The sequence below is a fragment of the Phaeodactylum tricornutum genome, chromosome 12 (genome assembly GCF_000150955.2).
Source record: "Phaeodactylum tricornutum CCAP 1055/1 chromosome 12, whole genome shotgun sequence".
Taxonomy (NCBI): domain Eukaryota; phylum Bacillariophyta; class Bacillariophyceae; order Surirellales; family Neidiaceae; genus Phaeodactylum; species Phaeodactylum tricornutum.
The window spans coordinates 641,117-659,895 of NC_011680.1; the positions used below are offsets into that span (position 1 = coordinate 641,117).

Genomic DNA, 18,779 nt, shown 5'->3' on the forward strand with positions numbered 1-18,779 from the left:
GGTAGGTACAAGCTGTAATACCCGAGGAATGCAGAGGCAGTAAACCCCAAGTCAGTCCTTTCCAGCGAGGATTGCACATTGCATCACTCCATCGCCAACAAAATCCCATGGCTACCAAGAATTCCACCAAAGAGGATATGTGGATAATCCATGTGGCGATGGTCAAGGCGTTTTCGGGTTCCGGGTGAGAGGCCCCCCATTCTTCTATGGACACGGGGAGGTCCATAACTCCCCCGAGGTATGGTGTATGTACGGACGGATCCGCCATTGCTGGAATGGCGACCGAGACGGTGGCCAAGGCTGTCAATCCAACGACCAACCACGTCATTGGTAAGTAGCTGGTAGCGCTGATGGGCATCGTATCAAGCTGCTGCTCTTTCGCATTGAGAGCTTGACGAAATGCTACCACCGTTATAAGATTTGTAACTGTCAGAAGCGATTCCGCACCTCCATGCAACCAATCACTGTCCGCCAAAGAAACTCCATATAGTAGCTTCGCAGCAATGGCGGCCGGAATTGTCAGAAAGACAAACAACAGGCATGTGGCGAAACCAACCGTCACACCTTTTGGTGTCTCGTTTTCTGGTCGATTCAAAAAATATAAGAACGCGAGGTATGGGAAAAGGGAAGCTCCAAAGAAGGGTCCGGCGAGAGCTTCGGCCGTATCCTGATCCATGTTGAGTATGTCATTAATACTATTACCAAGAAAAGAAAAGCTAAAATCGGAAAATATTGTCGATGGCGACGAAATGATTGTGGCAATGGACGCGGCCGATCCGGCGACTGCTTCCGGATTCATTGACATGACACCTCGAAATCTCAGCTTGTGAGGTGTTTGAACACGAGTTTTATGGCACCCATCATTGATGCTGGGAAGGAGATTGCGAACTGCCTTCCTTTGCGGCAGCAACTCCGTGAACGCCATTGCTACTGGATGTGCCGCAACGGCCAATCCCAATACAGAGGTCTTTAACCACCGTACCACGATCATGGTGGTTGTCTTGTGCACCGGATAACAAGGAAAATCAACAATCTCATGCAAAAGCCCAAGCACAAGGACGCGCTTGGATACGAATCCAATGACTGCCTAATATATAAATCTTCAATCAGGAATGCATCAGAAAATGACTGAGAATTGACTTGCAACACAAACGAAAAGATATGGGGTATGGTCACTGACATTGACAGTGATTTGACTGGAAACCTGACCCTTGCTACAGGAAATCTATGAACCTACCCTAATTAGTAGGAGCGCTATGAAAACATCACCTCATGAACAGACGTGATGAATCATCCAACATACACCGACTCACAGTCAAAAGCTTCAGATTCACCTTGTCAGAATCCGACGTCCATCATGTCTCGTCATCACATCTCGGTCATCTCATCGGTATCATAGCCTTCTGCTACGAAACTTCCATGACAATGAAAATGGGAATGCGCTGTTTGACGTTCATCTTGTTTACATGTGACGCGTCTTGGTCGCTCGTACCGTCCGTTTCGTATAATGCGCAGCGGCTTGCCTGTAGAGCTCCAACGAATGATGTTGTGAATACTGGACAACGGGAGGAAGTCGACGATGTTGGTTTTGGGCGCCGACAGGCTCTGGCGGCTGCATTTGGCCTGGCTACGACTTCCTTTTCTTTTGCATCAACTCTTTCATCGTCACCACCGTCTGCCAACGCTTTCGACAACAAAATTTCTAGCAAATACGACGATCGCCCCAAACGAAGAGGACCTCAGGTACAATTCTATCGTCCGCATAGTCACACTGACACAAAGCGTTTCCTGACACTCATCCAAGGCCCTGTTTCTCACCTCATGACAACTGTCTTTGTTTTCTTATTGCGCTGTATCTTATTCGTATAGCCCAAGGATCTGGGCGTAGCCATCCGCACCAATTTCGAAGGTGACGAATTCGCTGGTCTCAAAAACTGTGGCGCAGCGCCTAACTGTTTCTGCTCCACCATGGTGGACGACCCCGATCACGCAATTCCGGCTTTTGTGTGGCCAGGTTCTTTGGACCAAAAGCAAGCCTTTGCTCAGCTACAAGAAACACTACAGGCGTATCCTCCCGGTCAAAACGGTGTCGACGGTGGCGGATTTCTCATGAAAACTTTTGACGACAACAAAGGATACGCATTTGTACAGTTTGAGGCTTTAAAGAATGGGTACATTGACGACGTTGAGTTTGCTTATATTGAGGGATACGGTGAGCGGGCGGTGCAGGTGCGTTCAAGCAGCCGTGTTGGGTACTTGGACTATGGAGTGAACGCCAAACGGGTCAACTGGATAGCCAAAGAGTTGCGGGGGAAAGGATGGGATGCCGTCGGCATAGACTTTACGACTCATCGTGGATATGCGCTGGAAAACCAGATTTGAACGATTTACCGTACAGTAATCATAGTTGGGTCACAACTTTGGGTATCAAATGGTACTTGTAGCATGTGGCTCTCAAAATTCAGAGATAAATATTTGTCGTAGTGAACGTCTGAACGTTAATCGTTACTATATATTTTCATGAATAAGTAGAACATTATGCCACTTTCGGGTCTCTTGTGTTTCAAATTCGAAGCACTTCCAAAGTCTTCCTGGTCGTTCCCTGCGATGTTACCGACAACAGAAATGGAACCAACTCGTCGTGCTTCCTCGTTCATTTCAATTTTCTCATCGTCGTCAACGGATCGAAGTGACTATGACAACGACAAAGCTCGATCCCGAAAACGTGTGGATCTACCACGAGCGTCAGGAAGCTTCGTTATGCGGGCAGCACGCGTTGAACAACCTTGCCCAGAAACCCGTGTTTACTGCTTATCAGCTGGCACAAATTGCCCATCAACTCGACGAGCTGGAACTCTCGTACATGGCGCAAAACGACGAGGGCGGGACCCGCTCCACCGATTACCAACGCCGTTTGGCTGAAGGCAGCGGAAATGTGGACGCGCAAGGGAATTTTAGCATTCAGGTTTTGAAAGCAGCACTGCAGCAAGAGTACAATCTGCCGTTACCGCACTTATCGCAGGATGTGTTACAGCAACAAAAGTTAACGGCGCGTTCGGATATCACAGATTTTCAAGGATTTCTCTGCCACAAGTCGGATCACTGGTTTGCGATTCGGAAAGTTGGCGGTCGCTTTTGGAATCTCAATTCGACGTTAAAAGTTCCCGTCGTGGTTAGTCACTTCCAGCTCGCGACCGAAATGGAAACATGGCGGGGACAGGGCTACACCATATTTTGCGTGCCCTCCGGCTTGCCCACGGAAGGACAGAAGCAAAAAATTGCAGGAGGGTTAAAGGCCGAGGTTCATCGCATGTCGGACCTCGTACGAGGAAAGCCAACGGAAAAGAATCCCTGGGATAGCTTGTCTGGACGCGGAATGCGCTTGGATGGTGGTGGCACCGGCAATGCTTTAAGTCGCAAGAACGAAGGAGGAAACCCGATCAGCAATGGAATGGTAGTGGACGAATTGACCGAAGAGGAGCAGCTGCAAATGGCCTTGCAAGCCAGCTTGGAACCTATTAGTGATGCGAATGTCCCTAACGCCGTGGCATCGGCAACACTACCCGTCCCGTCCGAGCCAGATACTTCGGCCGTCGGTGCCGTACGGATTCAATTTCGCTTGCCGGACGGTTCGCGGCGTGTCCGAAGATTTCTGGATACAGATCCAATGGGAGTTGTTTTTTCTTACGTCAGGGAACAGTCAGATGGACGTGCCATCGATCTTCGTTACGGTTTTCCTCCCAGAGATTTGGTCCTGGTACATGATCAAACAATTGCCGAAGCGAATCTTGCCAACGAAAGCATTCAAGGTCGATTTGTGTAGAAAGGCATGCACAAGTGGATGATTCGATATGGGCAGAATTTTTTTCAGTAATGCCTCTTGAGAGCTGATGTTAACTAATCAGGTTGCTAATACTAATTCTAATCAAACGAAATAGACTCTTCCACCGAAGCGGCATCGAATTCGTCACGCGAAAGCAATCGAGCTGTCGCATTCTTGCGAAAATTGGTAAAATCAAAGCCGCCCTTCCTGTCTGTAGAAGCACCTGCTGGATTGCTCTCTTTGTTACCAAAGCGAGCAAACGGATTACGTTTTATCAACGGAACACTAGCCTTGCTGCTCGAGTCGTCGGTGGCTGTGGTATTGGCGGTCTTTGTTCCAGAGGCACCTGTCGTTTCAGCCGTGTTGTCAGATGTACTAGGCGCGTGACCCATTCCTACGCCGGCGAATGGATTTTTGAAAGCGGACGTCGTTTGCTCGGCTGCCTCAAAAGCTCCGTTATCGATGGGAGCCGGAGCCTCGGGTGCAGGTGCTGAATCGTCCGGCGATCTAGTCCAATCCAAGGCTCTACCTACGCCTTTAAATGGGTTCTTAAAGGCCAGTTTCTTTTCATCCGCGATTGACTGTGAATCCGCTGGTTGCAACTCATTCGTGGCTTCGTTCGCATTTTCGGCTACTTGCTTGCTTTTGAAAAATTGCAGCCCTACGTTCTTCCGACCTTCTCGAGAGTCCCGTTCGTTGGCGAGTTTTTCGAATTGCTGGGCCCGACGCGTCATGGACACCAGTGACTTTTCCAGCAAGTTTTGCATTTTCCGTTGTGCCTTTTCGGCTGCTGAAGCATTGTGGAGCGTCTCCATTTGACCAAACAATGACATTTCCGAATTGTAGTCCACGAGAACCGCAGCAGCTTTCAGGTGACACGACGGACCTTCGCGAACGAGCCACGAGTGCGCTGCGGCGAATCCTCCGTCCAAAACGGAAACAAAGGGAAAGCCCTTCTTGACAAAGAATAGAGCGCAAATGTCGGTACGCGACTCGTCTTGCTGCATCAGCTCCTCGAGTTTGGGAGATAGCTTTTGTCCGTACAGTTTGGGTATGGCCGAAAAGCCTTCTCCCATAATGACAATGTGTACCGCGCCACGTAGCGATTCGAACGTTTCTTCGTTCAGTTGAATTCGTTCCGGATCTAGCATTGCTTCGGGGCTGAGACTCACAGCGGTCGGAAACCGGCCTTGCTCTAAAGCAGCTTCTTCGGCGCGACTGTCTACAAGATAAAACTTCAAATGCTTGCGACCTTCCGTTCGATTGCGGCGGAGTTCTCCGCGGTGAACTGCGGCTTCTTTACTCCAACAGAGATCGGATAAGACTTCGTCAGCCGTCACCAACACCGAAACTTTGTCGGCATGGCGACCGGCGGCGACTCCCGAAACATCTTCCAAAGCAACTTGTGGCCGTCGGCCGAGTCCTTGGTTCATGGTTTGCATGAGAAGGTTGGCAGCAATCTTGTTCACCGGTTTGGGTTGTTTCGGTTTCAAGGCAGGGTTGAACGATTCACCGTACTTTTTCAATAACTTCCCGTCCAAAACATCCAGTCGACCCGCGTAAACTTTTAGAATCTGATCAATGTTGTCTTCCTTGTCCGGAGCGTGTTTGCGGTAGTAAGCCACCAAGCGGGCCCGTGTCAAGCGTGCCCGGGCTTCCTCCGCCTTGCGTTCCTGCGTTTCCAGATGCGCGATTGCTTCCGCTTCCATCCGCGCCTTGATCGCGGCCTCGGCGCGTTCTTGTCGTCGACGAATTGACGCTTGGACGGTCTCGTCTTCGGCTCGACGTAACGTTTGCAGGACAGATTCTGGCGTCGAGCGCTGCAAGCTGTGAACTCGCATGCGCCACTCATCCATCCAATCGTCCGTACTGCGCTTGTCTTCCAACTGAAAGATTTTGTCCAAGGCGGCCAACAGCTCCTCGCCCGTCAGGAGCAAGAGTTGATCGGCCGCTTGTTCAAAGACGGCCACCGTCCAGAAAAAAGGAGTTGCCTGATGTTGCTGTGAAGCGTCCATCAAGATTCCGTCCCACAATTGCAAGATCCATCCCGTCGGCAAGATTGAAGCCACGTGTTCGCATTCTCCCGCCGCCAAACTGAGTGTCCAGGAAGGCGGAATCCGTCCGTGCCGGGTCAAATTTCGAGCCAGATGGGTGCTGGTCTCCCCGGCGTCCTGTTTTTGGCGAACCGAGGCCGGGAGCTTGGGCCAGTGCCATCCGGGTGCGTACTGATCCAAATGATAGACCAGCAGTGGCAGGTGGTAACAGACCAGTAGGTAAAGTTCGGAGTGTAGAGAAAGCGCAGCCTCCCACCGCTCCGGCGGTTCCAGGGCGAGTACGGGTGTAAAGGCTGGCAGGAGCTGGGCCAGAACAACACTCGCGGCGGCCACGGGCATGTTGGTGGATAGGATTACCGCCGCCACGGCGGGCACGAGTAAATCGGCTTCCGACGGCGCGGCGGTGCTGTTTTGTTGCCAATGATAGGCCAGGAGTTTGGTCAAATCGTCTTGACAGTCCAACACCTCGCGGTGCGTTTCGGTGGCGACGCGCAATGCCAAAGTGGGCAGTTCCGGCAAGGCTTGGAGCATCGTGTCGGGTGCGTTGGACGCGCCCGGTTCCGGCAATGGCCAGTGTTGGAAGGAATCGGCCAAACTGCTGGACTGTGTCTCGGCGAGCGATTTGCCACAGACCATACGACAGTACAAGTCGGCGCGCAGATCGGCGTCGACGACCGGATGGGCAGTGGCGTACAAGTGACGTAATTGCCCAACGGTTGCTTGGGGACTTTCCAGGGCTTCCCGAAGCGTCGCAAAGACCGGTGGCAAGGCGACGACCGTTGGTTCCGCGGTCTTCACCGGAGTGACGGTCAAGGATGATTCGTTGGACGGGGTTTTAGACAACGAAGCGTCGATCGACGTCGGTGTTTCGGTCGTGGGGAGACCCGCCAGGATACTCGCGGCTGTGGGATCGCTTCCGCTGGCACTACTGGTGTTTTGGTTAATATTGAGTGTGTTGTTGTCATCGTCGGGGACCGCATTGACGTCGTCTTCGTCGAGCCAGTCGAGAATATTTTGGGTTTCCACGTCGTGGTCCCCCAAATCCCCATTTAGGCGTCCCAGGGCACCGGCGGTGGTTGCGTTGGTGGTCCCTTCCGTAGCACTCTCCAGGAGTGCAAGGAAGGAATCACTGGACGCTTTGCGCGGACGTTCGGTGTCCGTCGCCGTGTCGGCAGCGCCAATACCGGTCTCAACAATGTCGTGGGGGGACGCCAAGGGCACGTCGGACGAATCGAAGGAAAAGAGATCCGCCATGTCATCGTCGTCATTGTCGTTCGTGTTCGAATCGAATTCCGTTGTCATTTTTTGGATATGAAAGTGTTGGCCAAAAAGTCGGTACCTCGGTCGGTCGGTCGGAAGAGGACTGCGGCTCCGTCAAAGTAGACGCAAGTTTACTGCCGGGAAGACTTTTCACGGACTGTGGGACGGTACGACGCGATACGACAAGGGTGCTCTACCAAAGGCTTTTTTCTTTGTATCGCACACTACCGTACACGTCGACTCACGCTCCGCTCTTGGAGACCGAAAAAGCCTACACTAGCTCTTTCACTCGACAATTGTCTCGGTGTGTGTGTGAGAGAGAGTGTGTGTGTGTATGAGTAGTCTGTACTGTCCGCAATGCGGGGATGTCTGCACGGATCCGGAGTTCCCGAAAGTGGTCCGACGGGACGGAGTTTCCCAAACCAAAACCCCCCAAAACTCAACTGCCAAACTGGTAACAATGAGAATACGAAGAGTCACACTGACTGTGAATGTACCATAAATACCGGAATCCGTCGATTGTCGCGTGTGCTGCGGATTCGTGTCGTGCGTTTCCAGGCACGGTGGACGGTAGTGCACGGTAGAACCCTGTACTATATAGGGTGACTCGCGACAGATTCTACGTTCCAGCGTTGAGCAACAGAAATCGTACGCATCGATCGGCACTCACAGGGAAGGGACTTGGCACGTCCACGGCCCGAAGCAGACACAATCCTCCCGTCCATGGTACTCTTACGAACACTACGCACCCAACTAGATCCATCCATTTCTAGCGAGCGATGGATGGTCGAAGCGGACGGGCAAGCCCTCGTCAGCCCCAGGGGCGGGACCGTGGCGTGGTAGCGTCCATCACAAACAAACACCGGCGACGTCTGCACAACGGATCGTTGACAGTGACTGTTACGCCTTGCGCTTTGGTCACAGTGTCTAATTCACTGGAAACCAGTCGCGGGACTATTGTAGCAAACATCCAAGGAAAATCGGACTGTGACGAATTGCAAAGGCTCTAGCTAGTTACTCACAGTCTACTGTTACCGAGCGCCATCTACATTTCTAGATAGCTATGGACCAAAAGTCCCAGCGCTGTCACAAAGGAAACCGAACGGACCACTCCGTTGGAAGCCGGGGATCCGAAGGAAATGGGAGCCGTCGCGGGAGTGTCAATGGGGGAAGTCTCGCCGACTGGAGCCGGAGTGGACACCGGAGTCGGGGTAACGGGCGCATCTGTCTCGGGACGGGGCGAGGGAGCGTCCGTCAACACCAATGGTGACGGAGGCAATGTTGCGTCTACCGCAGACACGAGCTCCGCTGCGTTGCAGCAAAAATCCACCACGTTCAGTCCCGTCAAGTAGTCCATCAACAAGGGCTCACAAAAGACAGTAACCGGAAACAGCACCTGAAGTTCCTGAAACGTCGTCGCAAGTTGCCCGCACGTGAGAGAATCTTCTTCGTTTAGGATCACGACAGCGGGGTCGTAGGTAGTGCTACCGGGACACATAATGCAAGGTTCCGGGGAGCCGGGGCATTGGCATTGATTTGCCAGGCCGGATTTGTACGCCCCACAACTATCCACGCCAGACACAACATTGAGGTCACCACACGTGGTGCCACCGGACAGCGTCCCGGCAGGAAGATCCGGGTCTGGCACATCTTCGCCTCCAGGGCACAGCGGACAAGTCACTTCGTTCACTGGCTGGCATCCACACACCACAGAACCGACGATTTGCTGACTAATGCAAATTTCTGATCCCTCGACGAGTTCAAAATACTCGCCCATGTCGTTACAGCGCACGTTTTCTTCGATATCAAAGACGGCAGACGGATCCGCGACTCCGCCGTTGGGGCAAGCAGAACACCAAGTATTACCGGTAGGTCTCTCGCAAGTACCGTCCGCTTGCTGCGAATGAAAAGAACCGTGAATGAAATTGGCTCAAAAGCGATACAAAGTATGATGTGAAAAGTCTGCTTACCGTGATGTTGAAGGTAAAAGACCCAAACTCTTGCGGAAAAAGTCCACGAACAAAGAAGTGATAGGTCGTCTGGGCCTCGACATTGATATTCAATTGGCTTACGTCTACCCGAAAGATGCTAATGTCATCGTTCATTGCTGCACAAGATAATGCGTCGCAACCATCTACGTAGGCTGTGAGAATGGTATCGAAAAAAGGTTGGCTTGTGGACTCGACGGTGGCAGTGAGACAGCCATCGCTTTCGGCCGTGAATGTATACCAATTACCAGGAACAGGGCCGGTGGAAGCTATAGCACAGCTGTCGGTTCTCAAATGCGTGATCGGTGGCGCAATGGCGAGGTCGCCATCGAGAGTAGCCGGAAGTGACGTAATGGTAGTCGCCATGGCGCATTCCGTGTTTTGAGCCGCAACGTGCGCCGTCGAGGCCATCATGGCGAAACACAGGAAACGAAGCATCGTACAAGGGGCTTACGTCGAATTTACCCTGGCAGGTTGTTACTTCGTGCTTGCTTTTATGTAATATGGATTGGACCGGCCTCCGAAGCATTCCCTTGCGAGTACGCAAAACATTCCAGGTGCGGAATCCCTCTATGTAATTTGAATATAAAACTGTCAACGGTTTTGCTATGAAATGACTTGGCTAGGACATGTACCGCTGAAGTGTGACGCATCAATCATGGTAGTACGAACGTCTGGGGGTTACAGGTGAACACTTATTAGACGACCTCGACGGTACATGATAAATGTGTGTCATCCGGTCCGACATTACTTACAGCAGGCCGTCCTCCTGCAAGAACGTACGGTGGCGATGTTGCCACCAGCTCCAGCCGAGTTGACAGTTGCGAACAGCATAAAGGGAATAGATTTTCCCGTAATAACGGTATCTTTATGTCCACTGATTGTACTGTTGAAAAGCTTGCTGAGGTTTTTCAGGGGCGTGCCGTGCCGCAAAGCCTTGAACGTGAGTCCTATTAATGTAAACAACGACCAATCATTAAGATTATGATCGTATCCGGCTGGCGTTTTAAATATTTAAAGTCGTTTTCAAAATCCGACTCTAAATCAAAATCCGACTCTAAATTGGGGACGTTTTCAAAATCCGACTCTAAATCGAAATCTGACTTACATGAACACTGAAAATCCTTACCAAGCGGAAGACTTTGTTTGTTTTCTTGCTGGGTGATTAGGGTGGCCGGTTCTGCAGATACATACCGGTAGGTGGCATGGTGACTCGACCACACTGATCCGTTAGGTTGCCCACAACCAGTTGCTGTGACATCATCGTTGATTGCCTATCAGTCTTTTGTACGTAAGAATATGGGCCGGGCCGGCTAGGAGACGGATCGCGCTTTGCTGCTTCCTAATTGGTCAATGGCGTCATCGGTGGGTTGAGACGAAGTGGACCCATGAAGGAGATGACTCGAAAATCCTGTTTTTAAAAGTGGAGCAACTGGTACAATGTCGTCCCAGTTGTTGTTTTCTTTGCGTTTACAGTTAGATGCTTGTGAAGCTTGAAATGTCAAATTTAAAAGAACGAAGCGTTTTCAGCCTCTCTATTGTCCTCTGCCTGTTGCCCTTCAATTGGATCGAGAACTGCCTGCTCTTCGGAAAATACTTCACTACGTTTGCTGCCGTTGCGCTTCCAACGAGAAAGTCCGCGGCGGAACAGTGACAAGGACGCGTTCGAAGAGTCTCCAAATTGGCCTCGTCCAACGTAGAGCCACCTACGTTTTTTTTGTTTGGGACGACTTGCTTTCAACAGGCAAACTGGAGCCGGGGATCAACAGACGAGAAAAGCTCTTGTTCTGCTATATCAAGTCTGAGGAGGATATAGGCTGTGTGAATGAGCAGTCAATTCACGCTCCAGCTTGTGGATTTTGCGTGGCGGTATCAAAATGTAGAAAGACCTACAAGCAACCAAGACGAAGTCAACATGGACCAGAAATGAATATGATCAGAGAAAGGAAAACGGATCTATAAGTGTAGATCAGTCTGATGAAAACCTGTGAGTGTAAGTTTCTCTCCAAAATTAGAGTCGGATTTGAAATCCCACCCTAAATACGACTCTATAATTAGTGTCGTTTTCAAAATCCGACTCTCAATCAGAGTCGTTTTCAAAATCTGATTCTAAATTTAGAGTCGTTTTAGAAATCCGACTCTAATTTTATTAGCAAAAATGACTGTAACGGGCATCCAGAACGCCAGCTTGGTTGCTGACATTTTAAATGTTTAACGGAAACATTGAGAATGACCAAAAATTTTTTACTAGGGACTGACATTTTGCTTTTGCGGCACGCCCCAGGAAAACGCTGTGTCAACAAAGTCTGGTAAACAAAGGTTGGGCGATATGACAAATGACCTGCAGTGTCACGGTATACACCAAGGCGACATGTCCCTACGACAAGTGACACCTAACATGGGTAATGGAAGTGTGAATCAGAGTGGAGAGCATGGTGGAACCGTGGCATTTATGTTGGCCTGATTACACGACACAATGTATTCATGCCGTGATCAAGGACATCCTTTAATGGAAGATGCAGGAGCAGGATACAAGAATGAGGATTAGGATACAGTCCCACAAATTTCAAGGCAAGTTAAAGGCAGGTTTGGATACTTGTTGAGTGATTCTATGTGGGATTTATACTTAGAAGGGATATACTCTATGTGGGAGTAAGATTATCTGGCACATGGTAAGAGGTCTTCTATCTGAATAGAAGGGCCAATTCTCATGAACTAGTGGTAGAATAATCTTCCTCTCATTGTTTAAGAAATTCAATGATCCAAATATTGCATTAGCATAGGTCCTCGTATCTGCTGTCTAACCCGTGGGGAGCGTTGTAAGCAAGCTCAGTTTTACAGTCCCTAAGTCCGCTTAGGTGTATTGCAGGTTGTTTGTAATAACGCCCACTTGCGTTTACCAGGTATTGTCAACATCACATTATTCCTGTCTTTTGTACGTACATTGGTTGTACTACGTAACATACAGACTGTAAAACTCAACTTGCTTACAACGCTTCCCACGGGTTAGACAGCGGATACAAAGACCTATGCTAATGCAATATTTGGATCAAAGAATTTCTAAAACAATGAGAGGAAGATCATTCTACTACTAGTCCATCAGGCTTGAGAGGTCCAGTTTGCCGGACTCCATTACCATGTTCCAGATAATCTTACTCACATATGAGTCTTCTTCTTCTAAGTATAAATTCCACACAGAGTCTTGCAGTGAGTAATTGTTCCTGCCTGATTACTTTCTCACAACTTGTGGGACTGGATCCTATCATTCACTTGTATAATCCTTTCCTGTATCCTCTTCAATGGCATTACCACTATTGTCCCGCAAATATATTGTGTTGTAAAATAAGGCCAACACAAATCCAACGGTTCCATTGCTATCCTTTACATGGTTACCATTCACGTCATCATTGTACCTGTTGGGCAGCCATGTCGCGATGGTGTATACTGTAACACATTGTCAGGGCTCCAGAATAGGTGAACTTGTAGTAACCCAAGTGGAAAGTAGTTTTTGCCGCTCCCTCAACACAACAGTGAGTCAAGTTACCAAGAAGAGCGGCAATGTACAGCAATGCATACCAGGCTACAAATCTTGGTAGAGCAGAATGAAGAAAACCGGTGTTTTGCACTTATTGTGATGGTAAACTTGCTGTCACAGTACACTACCTTGCGACGTGTCCCTCGGATGTATGCCACTTAGTATGGAAAACGCAAGTGTGACCCAATCCAATGGGCGCGGCGTTTTCGTGTCACGTGTGGAGTTTGTGTCGGCCTTATTGCGCAAATCCCCCGTATTCGCGTTACATACGGAAGTCATTCGTATCCTGGAGTCATGAATACAGGATACATACAAACAGCAGTTAGAAAAAGATACAAAACCAGTCTCACAAATCACATGACAAGTAAGGAGCAAGATTCATTACTCACCATGGGATTCTGTATGGGATTTATATTTACATGTTTATGCACATGTGGGAAGATTCAAGATTAGCTATGTTTTTGGGTAAGACTGTTCACTGGATTGAACAGACTTTGCAAGATCAACTAGTTTATAGAATGTAATGTTCTTCTCATTGTTTTAGAAATTCTTTGATCCAAATATTGCGTAATAGCATAGGTCCTTGTATCCGCTGTCTAACCCGTGGGGAGTGTTGTCAGCAAGTGAGTTTAACAGTCCCTAGGTTTGCTTAGGTGTATTGCAGGTTGTTTGTCGTAACGCCCAACCTGTGTTTACCACGCACTGTCAAACAGTGTTACTGTCCTATGTACATACATTGGTTGTACTATGTGAGACTTGCGGAGTTGTGACATCTAGCTGACTAAAAGAGAAATTTCATAGGCATTGTTGAGACTGGAAACTTGCTATTATTTTAAGAGTCCAAACAAAAAGAGTGGAAACAAACCTTTACAGAGTACAAAACAACAAAAAAGCTGGGCAGAGATCTCAGCAGACAATCATGCATCTCAAGAGACAGAGCAATTGTTACTGTATGCCTCCTTACAACATGTCTCATGGACATAATTTGCCTAACATGTATGTCGCAAGTGTGAATCAAAACTATGCACATGGAGTTAAGGAGGCGCACACAGAAATGTTGTCAGCCTTATTTTGTGGCCACATGGACTCACAATAAAGGGAGCATTTGTACAATTGCTATGTTTCTAGAGGCACATGTGTTTAGTCCTTACTTGTCAGTTTACAAGACCAAGGTACAGTGGAATACAATTGGAACATTGGAGATACAATTGCGGGAACATAAGGAGTACCACAAACCACATGGTGGGATTGAACAAGATCCTATACTCACCATATTGTGCAAGGAACTTATAGTTCCGAAAGTATATATATATGTGAAAGAAAGGTTGCCTATTGAGATTATGGCAGCTGTGGAAGATTGAAGATTTGATGGCATTTTGTGGGATTGGTCACTGGACTGAACAACAGATTGACTAGTTTGTATAATGTAATCACCCACTCATTGTTTTATGAGTTCATTGATCCAAATTGCATTCTACACATAGGTCCTTGTATCCACTGTCTAACCCATGGGGAGCATTGTCAACAAGTTGAGTTTTACAGTCCCTAAGTCTCTTAGGTGTATTGCAGGTTGTTTGTCTCAATGCCCACCTTTGTTTACCACTCACTGTCCTAATAGCAAACTGTCCTACGGTTGTGCTTTGGTAGTACTGCGTAACAACAATCATCACAAAACAAGCAATGCTGTCGTGTGTTTGCATAGGGTCATTTTAGATGATTAAGGAAGTTTCATTGTGAAGAGTCGAACCAAATGAGAATTCGGTATGCAAATGGTCACGGGTAACCTTTTTCGATCCGCTTGCAGGCTCGACAGAGCATTGGTTTGAATTGCAAACGGACAAAAGCAAATGTTTCTGTAGATGACATGAATCAGTCGTGTGGATGGTTTTCATAACCGCGAGACTAGGTGATTGGATTGTGTGTGCTGATTCTTATTTTGCCTCCGTTGTGACAGCTGTCAAGCTTAAGAGGATTGGCTTGAGATTCATTGGGGTTGTGAAGTTGGCAACGAGAAGATATCCAATGGCCTACCTTTCACAGTGATAAATTATAGCCACACAATGCTACAATTTGATACTACGCTGTAGATAGAATTGTTTAGCTTTAGCATTGTTTGTTGGAACATCAATCTAGGATTCACTAGCTCTAGTGTCTATTCTACCGGCCCTTGTCCTCAGCTGAGGCAGGCATTTGTCCTCAGCTGAGGACGCAAAAATAAAGAAACAAATGGGCCAAATCCTGTAGACACGGTACAAAACTATACAGGTAAACGGGATTTTGCTATGATGGTTAAGAAACACATTTTTACCATAAATACTAGGAGTTACTTGTATCCACTTAGTACTACAAAGTCTTTAACTACCATAAAAGGTAGTCAGGTGTTGGTCAAAGCATAGCTGCCCTCCCGTTGTGTAGCAAATCCATGGTTCTTTGCTTTCAATTGACACAACAAACATTAAATGGGCCAAAGCCTGTAGACAATCCTGTAGACACGGTACAAAACTATACAGATAATAGGGATTTAGCTATGATGGTTAAGAAACACATTTTTACCATGACTACTAGGAGTTACTTGTATCCAATTAGTACTATAAAGTCTTTAACTACCATGCAAGGCAGTCAAGTGCTGGGCAAAGCATAGCTGCCCTCCCGTTGTGTAGCAAATCCAAGGTTCTTTGCTTTCAATTGTCTCAACATCTTTGCATACAGAGCAAACATATGTGGTCTTCTTGGAACACACCAAACACCTTCCCTGCTGTCTTTGGTTTTTAATAGTACCATCTTTGTTCTTTCTTTTTCTTTTGGTGGGTGTTAGATGTGCGGAGAGACCACATCGCGGCTCTCCAGTTCTGGAGATGGTTGGGCTATCCTTGTCCAACTCACCCCTCCCAACTTTCCGACTTCCAACACTATCGTACTGGTTGTCCACCAGCTCCTCGGCTAAGGCACTGTAGAAATCCTTCTGCTTTTCTTCTCGTCCAGCAGACTTTCCTATTCCTGTACATTGGCTGTAGGCTAACCATGTGCCCACAACAATGATACCAAAAATTGATAAGTTGACTCGTGTCGACCAATCCCATGTGCCAAGTTTTCTTTCAAGCATCAGTGTATCCTGCCGACTCCGGTTGTGTCTGTCAATCATTGCACAGCAAGAATAATACACTTCTGCTGCAACTGGTTGCGCAATATTGATCTCCACCCTCTCAGGGTCTGCATCAGGTGATGTATCCACCTGTCTCCACCGGTAGCAAACTGGACTCCAGCCTCTATTCAGATTGGATGCTGTTGATATAAAATATCGACGGTCTCGGTCCACCCATACAAAAGCCATCAGGTCACAACTTCCATCCGAGATTCTGTCTGTCACCAATCCTTTCCATTCTCCTCTACTTGTCATTTCCAACTGTGAAAGGTAGGCCATTGGATATCTTCTCGTTGCCGACTTCACAACCCCAATGAATCTCAAGCCAATCCTCTTAAGCTTGACAGCTGTCACAACGGAGGCAAAATAAGAATCAGCACACACAATCCGATCACTCCCCCACCAAGGACAAACAAGTTCTTTGATAATTTTTGCACCATGCGGTAGATACTCATCCTCCTCGTCACCCTCTTCGTCGTCAGTTATCGTCTTTCCCTTTACAAGTTTCAATCGAAGCATAATACCGGATTGTCCACACAAAACCATTTTGAATCTTGCACCCATTCTCAGGCTTTCAATCAATTGCAATATAATTTGGTAGACCATGGTTTATCCAATCCCACCCTGCCCATACCATCTTGAGATAGATTCATCCACACAAATCAGATGGGAAGGTACAAAGTTTTCGCTACGATGCTCATTGAACCTTGTGACAAAGTTGTCAACAAGTTGCCATCGGTGAACATGAGTGCTCATACCATCGGGTCGGACTGGACATTGTTCACTCCAACGGATATATTTCCAGATATTGTCAAACCGTTGCCGGGACATTCCTGTGCGTCCAAATGAAGGGGCAGGAATGTACTTGGAGGGTGCAGTGGTGGACCATAGTTGGGCCCGGCTACTGAACTCAAACTTTGTAGTGAGTATGAGCATTCCAAAGAACCGAAGAAGTTCTCCGGTTGTGATTGGATTCTTGTTTTGCTGTGCAAGCATAGTATTTGTAAGCCGACACATAGTAGTCAGCTGGGTCGGCGGAAACATGAGCAGAAAATATTCGAGGCGCGAAAATCTCACCCCATTGTCAGAGTCTTGACCAATAAGGTCACCAACTGAAGTACGGATATGGAAGTGCCTAACATAGACATGGCCATTCACATCCAGCCGGGTTTTTCTTTCATTCACATACCACTCTGTTTGGTGCACTGTGGCTACCGGGTTTTCGGACTCTGTGTCAACCGAGGTATCAGTGTCAACCGGGGTCTCGACAATTTCGGCTACCGGGCTATCGGGCTCTGTGTCAACCGGGGTATTGGGCTCTGTGTCGACCAAGGTATCGGGCTCTATGTCAGCCGGGGTTTCAACCATTTCGGCTACCGGGGCTTCGACACTTTCTTCCATCAAGTTTCCGGCTTCCATGTCTGCTTCTGCTGCCTGCAAAGCCTCTGCTGCTAATTCCTCAATTAAGGACATTCCTTCATCTTCTGGCGGTACAAATGCCTTTACACTCCGAATGTTCAGTGTTTTTTCCTTGAACAAACTCTCTCCAAAATCATAAACTGCTGTTATCAAAGTAGAGGTACGCCCGGTTGTAATGGATACAGGGGTGGTCGTGACGTCTAGAACCGTTCCAACAAGCCGCTTGGAGTGCTTGTTGACGCCATATCTCCGTGCGCACTCGCTCAGATGCACAACATGACAAGCCTTTGCCGTCACCTTCCCTCCAATTCTAAGTCTAGGATCCCTCACTGGCATGTCTGACAATGCACCAAGCCTAATTTATATGACTCAAACCAAGTATCGGAGATGTAATGGCCATTTCATTGACGTCCAGACAAGCCATTTTACCCGACAAAAAATTTTGAAAAAAAAATCGATGAACTTTCCGTTGACGGTCATTTCTCTGTCACTTTTGGATATTAAAGCTTGCTACTTTACCCCAAGACGTGTTAGAGCATGCTGAAGACAACGGTAGCGGTAACTTTCTTTAATAATGATTTCTTTGTTTATTACCATAGGTCTGAAAAGTGGCCTCACCTGAGGACTGGTCCTCAGGTGAGCACAGAAGTAGAATAGACACTAGATCTTGGCCTCGTTGCCATTTCCTTTTTCCTGGCTCTGTCGTAGGACAGACGCAGTGGCCAGACAACTGTCCTCGTCCGGTTCATTACCCGTGTGTGGCATGCCGGAGGAAAATACGTAGCGTCTCATAGGAAACCAAATATTTGCGTTATGCATCCAAATGTTTGCAACATACACAACTCTGGTTTCCGTTGCATGAGGCGTATAAAGACGACTCGTCTTATCAAACCTGATATGCTAGGAACGAAATATTCCTGATTAACTTACGGTTTCCCTAGATGAAAGTTGTCAAAAGATGCTGGTGACACCATCCAAACTCGATGGTTTGGCGATCACATAGGTGATCCAATTGTCTCGACAAAAACTATGTCAATGGTTTGATAGCCAGTACATTGGCTACGGGGTTTCTACGTTCGTACGTTCTGTTTCCAACACAAAAGGTTTCATTTTGGAATCTATATTTTAGTCTCGCAATCACAATCGAAAAACCTACCGATTAAACCAATCGAAGCCTCTACAAGGCTTTCCCCCAACTTCTACTCTTTCGTCGTACTCTACAAATACATTTGTAAGCAGGTAGAAGTCTCTCAACAGTTGGAAATGACAAGTAGAGGAGAATGGAAAGGATTGGTAACAGACAGAATCTCGGATGGAAGTTGTGACCTGATGGCATTTGTATGGGTGGACCAAGACCGTCAATATTTTATATCAACAGCATCCAATCTGAATAGAGGCTGGAGTCCAGTTTGCTACCGGTGGAGTCAGGTGGATACATCACCTGATGCAGACCCTGAGAGGGTGGAGATCAATATTGCGCAACCAGTTGCAGCAGAAGTGTATTATTCTTGCTGTGCAATGATTGACAGACATAACCGGAGTTGGCAGGATACACTGA

The 18,779-nt window shown here is 47.9% G+C and overlaps 5 protein-coding genes across 5 annotated transcripts; 2 read left to right on the forward strand and 3 right to left on the reverse strand.

Moving 5' to 3' along the window:
* Positions 1-403: 403 nt before the first annotated feature.
* Positions 404-643, reverse strand: PHATRDRAFT_8301 (predicted protein; the record flags this gene model as incomplete). Its single annotated transcript, XM_002181379.1, has 1 exon — positions 404-643. A coding segment is annotated over one exon (240 nt), but the record flags the coding sequence as incomplete, so codon positions are not given.
* A 690-nt stretch (positions 644-1,333) lies between these two features.
* PHATRDRAFT_47157 (predicted protein) lies at positions 1,334-2,382 on the forward strand (the record flags this gene model as incomplete). Its single annotated transcript, XM_002181206.1, has 2 exons — positions 1,334-1,743; positions 1,870-2,382. The coding sequence occupies exons 1-2, from the start codon at positions 1,420-1,422 to the stop codon at positions 2,380-2,382; spliced, it is 837 nt and encodes a 278-aa protein (XP_002181242.1). The 5' UTR covers positions 1,334-1,419.
* A 297-nt stretch (positions 2,383-2,679) lies between these two features.
* PHATRDRAFT_47158 (machado-joseph disease-like protein) lies at positions 2,680-3,823 on the forward strand (the record flags this gene model as incomplete). Its single annotated transcript, XM_002181207.1, has 1 exon — positions 2,680-3,823. The coding sequence occupies exon 1, from the start codon at positions 2,696-2,698 to the stop codon at positions 3,821-3,823; it is 1,128 nt and encodes a 375-aa protein (XP_002181243.1). The 5' UTR covers positions 2,680-2,695.
* Positions 3,824-3,874: 51 nt separating this feature from the next.
* PHATRDRAFT_47159 (predicted protein) lies at positions 3,875-9,612 on the reverse strand. Its single transcript, XM_002181380.1, has 5 exons — positions 9,108-9,612; positions 8,246-9,034; positions 7,808-8,009; positions 7,487-7,622; positions 3,875-7,240 (listed from the first exon to the last, which is right to left on the reverse strand). Exons 1-5 carry the CDS (start codon positions 9,561-9,563, stop codon positions 3,922-3,924), a joined length of 4,902 nt encoding a protein of 1,633 aa, XP_002181416.1. The 5' UTR covers positions 9,564-9,612; the 3' UTR covers positions 3,875-3,921.
* A 5,859-nt stretch (positions 9,613-15,471) lies between these two features.
* On the reverse strand, positions 15,472-17,557 carry PHATRDRAFT_37297 (predicted protein; the record flags this gene model as incomplete). The annotated part of the gene is made up of 4 exons (XM_002181381.1): positions 15,472-15,509; positions 15,544-16,297; positions 16,561-16,786; positions 16,992-17,557. 4 exons carry the CDS (start codon positions 17,555-17,557, stop codon positions 15,472-15,474), a joined length of 1,584 nt encoding a protein of 527 aa, XP_002181417.1.
* Between the last annotated feature and the right edge of the window lie 1,222 nt (positions 17,558-18,779).

Excerpts from the sequence above, each read along its gene's own strand:
- PHATRDRAFT_47159 (XM_002181380.1), bottom strand. The coding sequence starts at position 9,563 with ATGCTTCGTTTCCTGTGTTTCGCCATGATGGCCTCGACGGCGCACGTT. Across the intron at positions 7,623-7,807 it reads ACGTGCCAAGTCCCTTCCCT|TCAGTGTGACTCTTCGTATT; the intron begins GTGAGTGCCGAT and ends GTACATTCACAG. Across the intron at positions 7,241-7,486 it reads ACATCCCCGCATTGCGGACA|TCCTCTTCCGACCGACCGAC; the intron begins GTACAGACTACT and ends ACGGAGCCGCAG.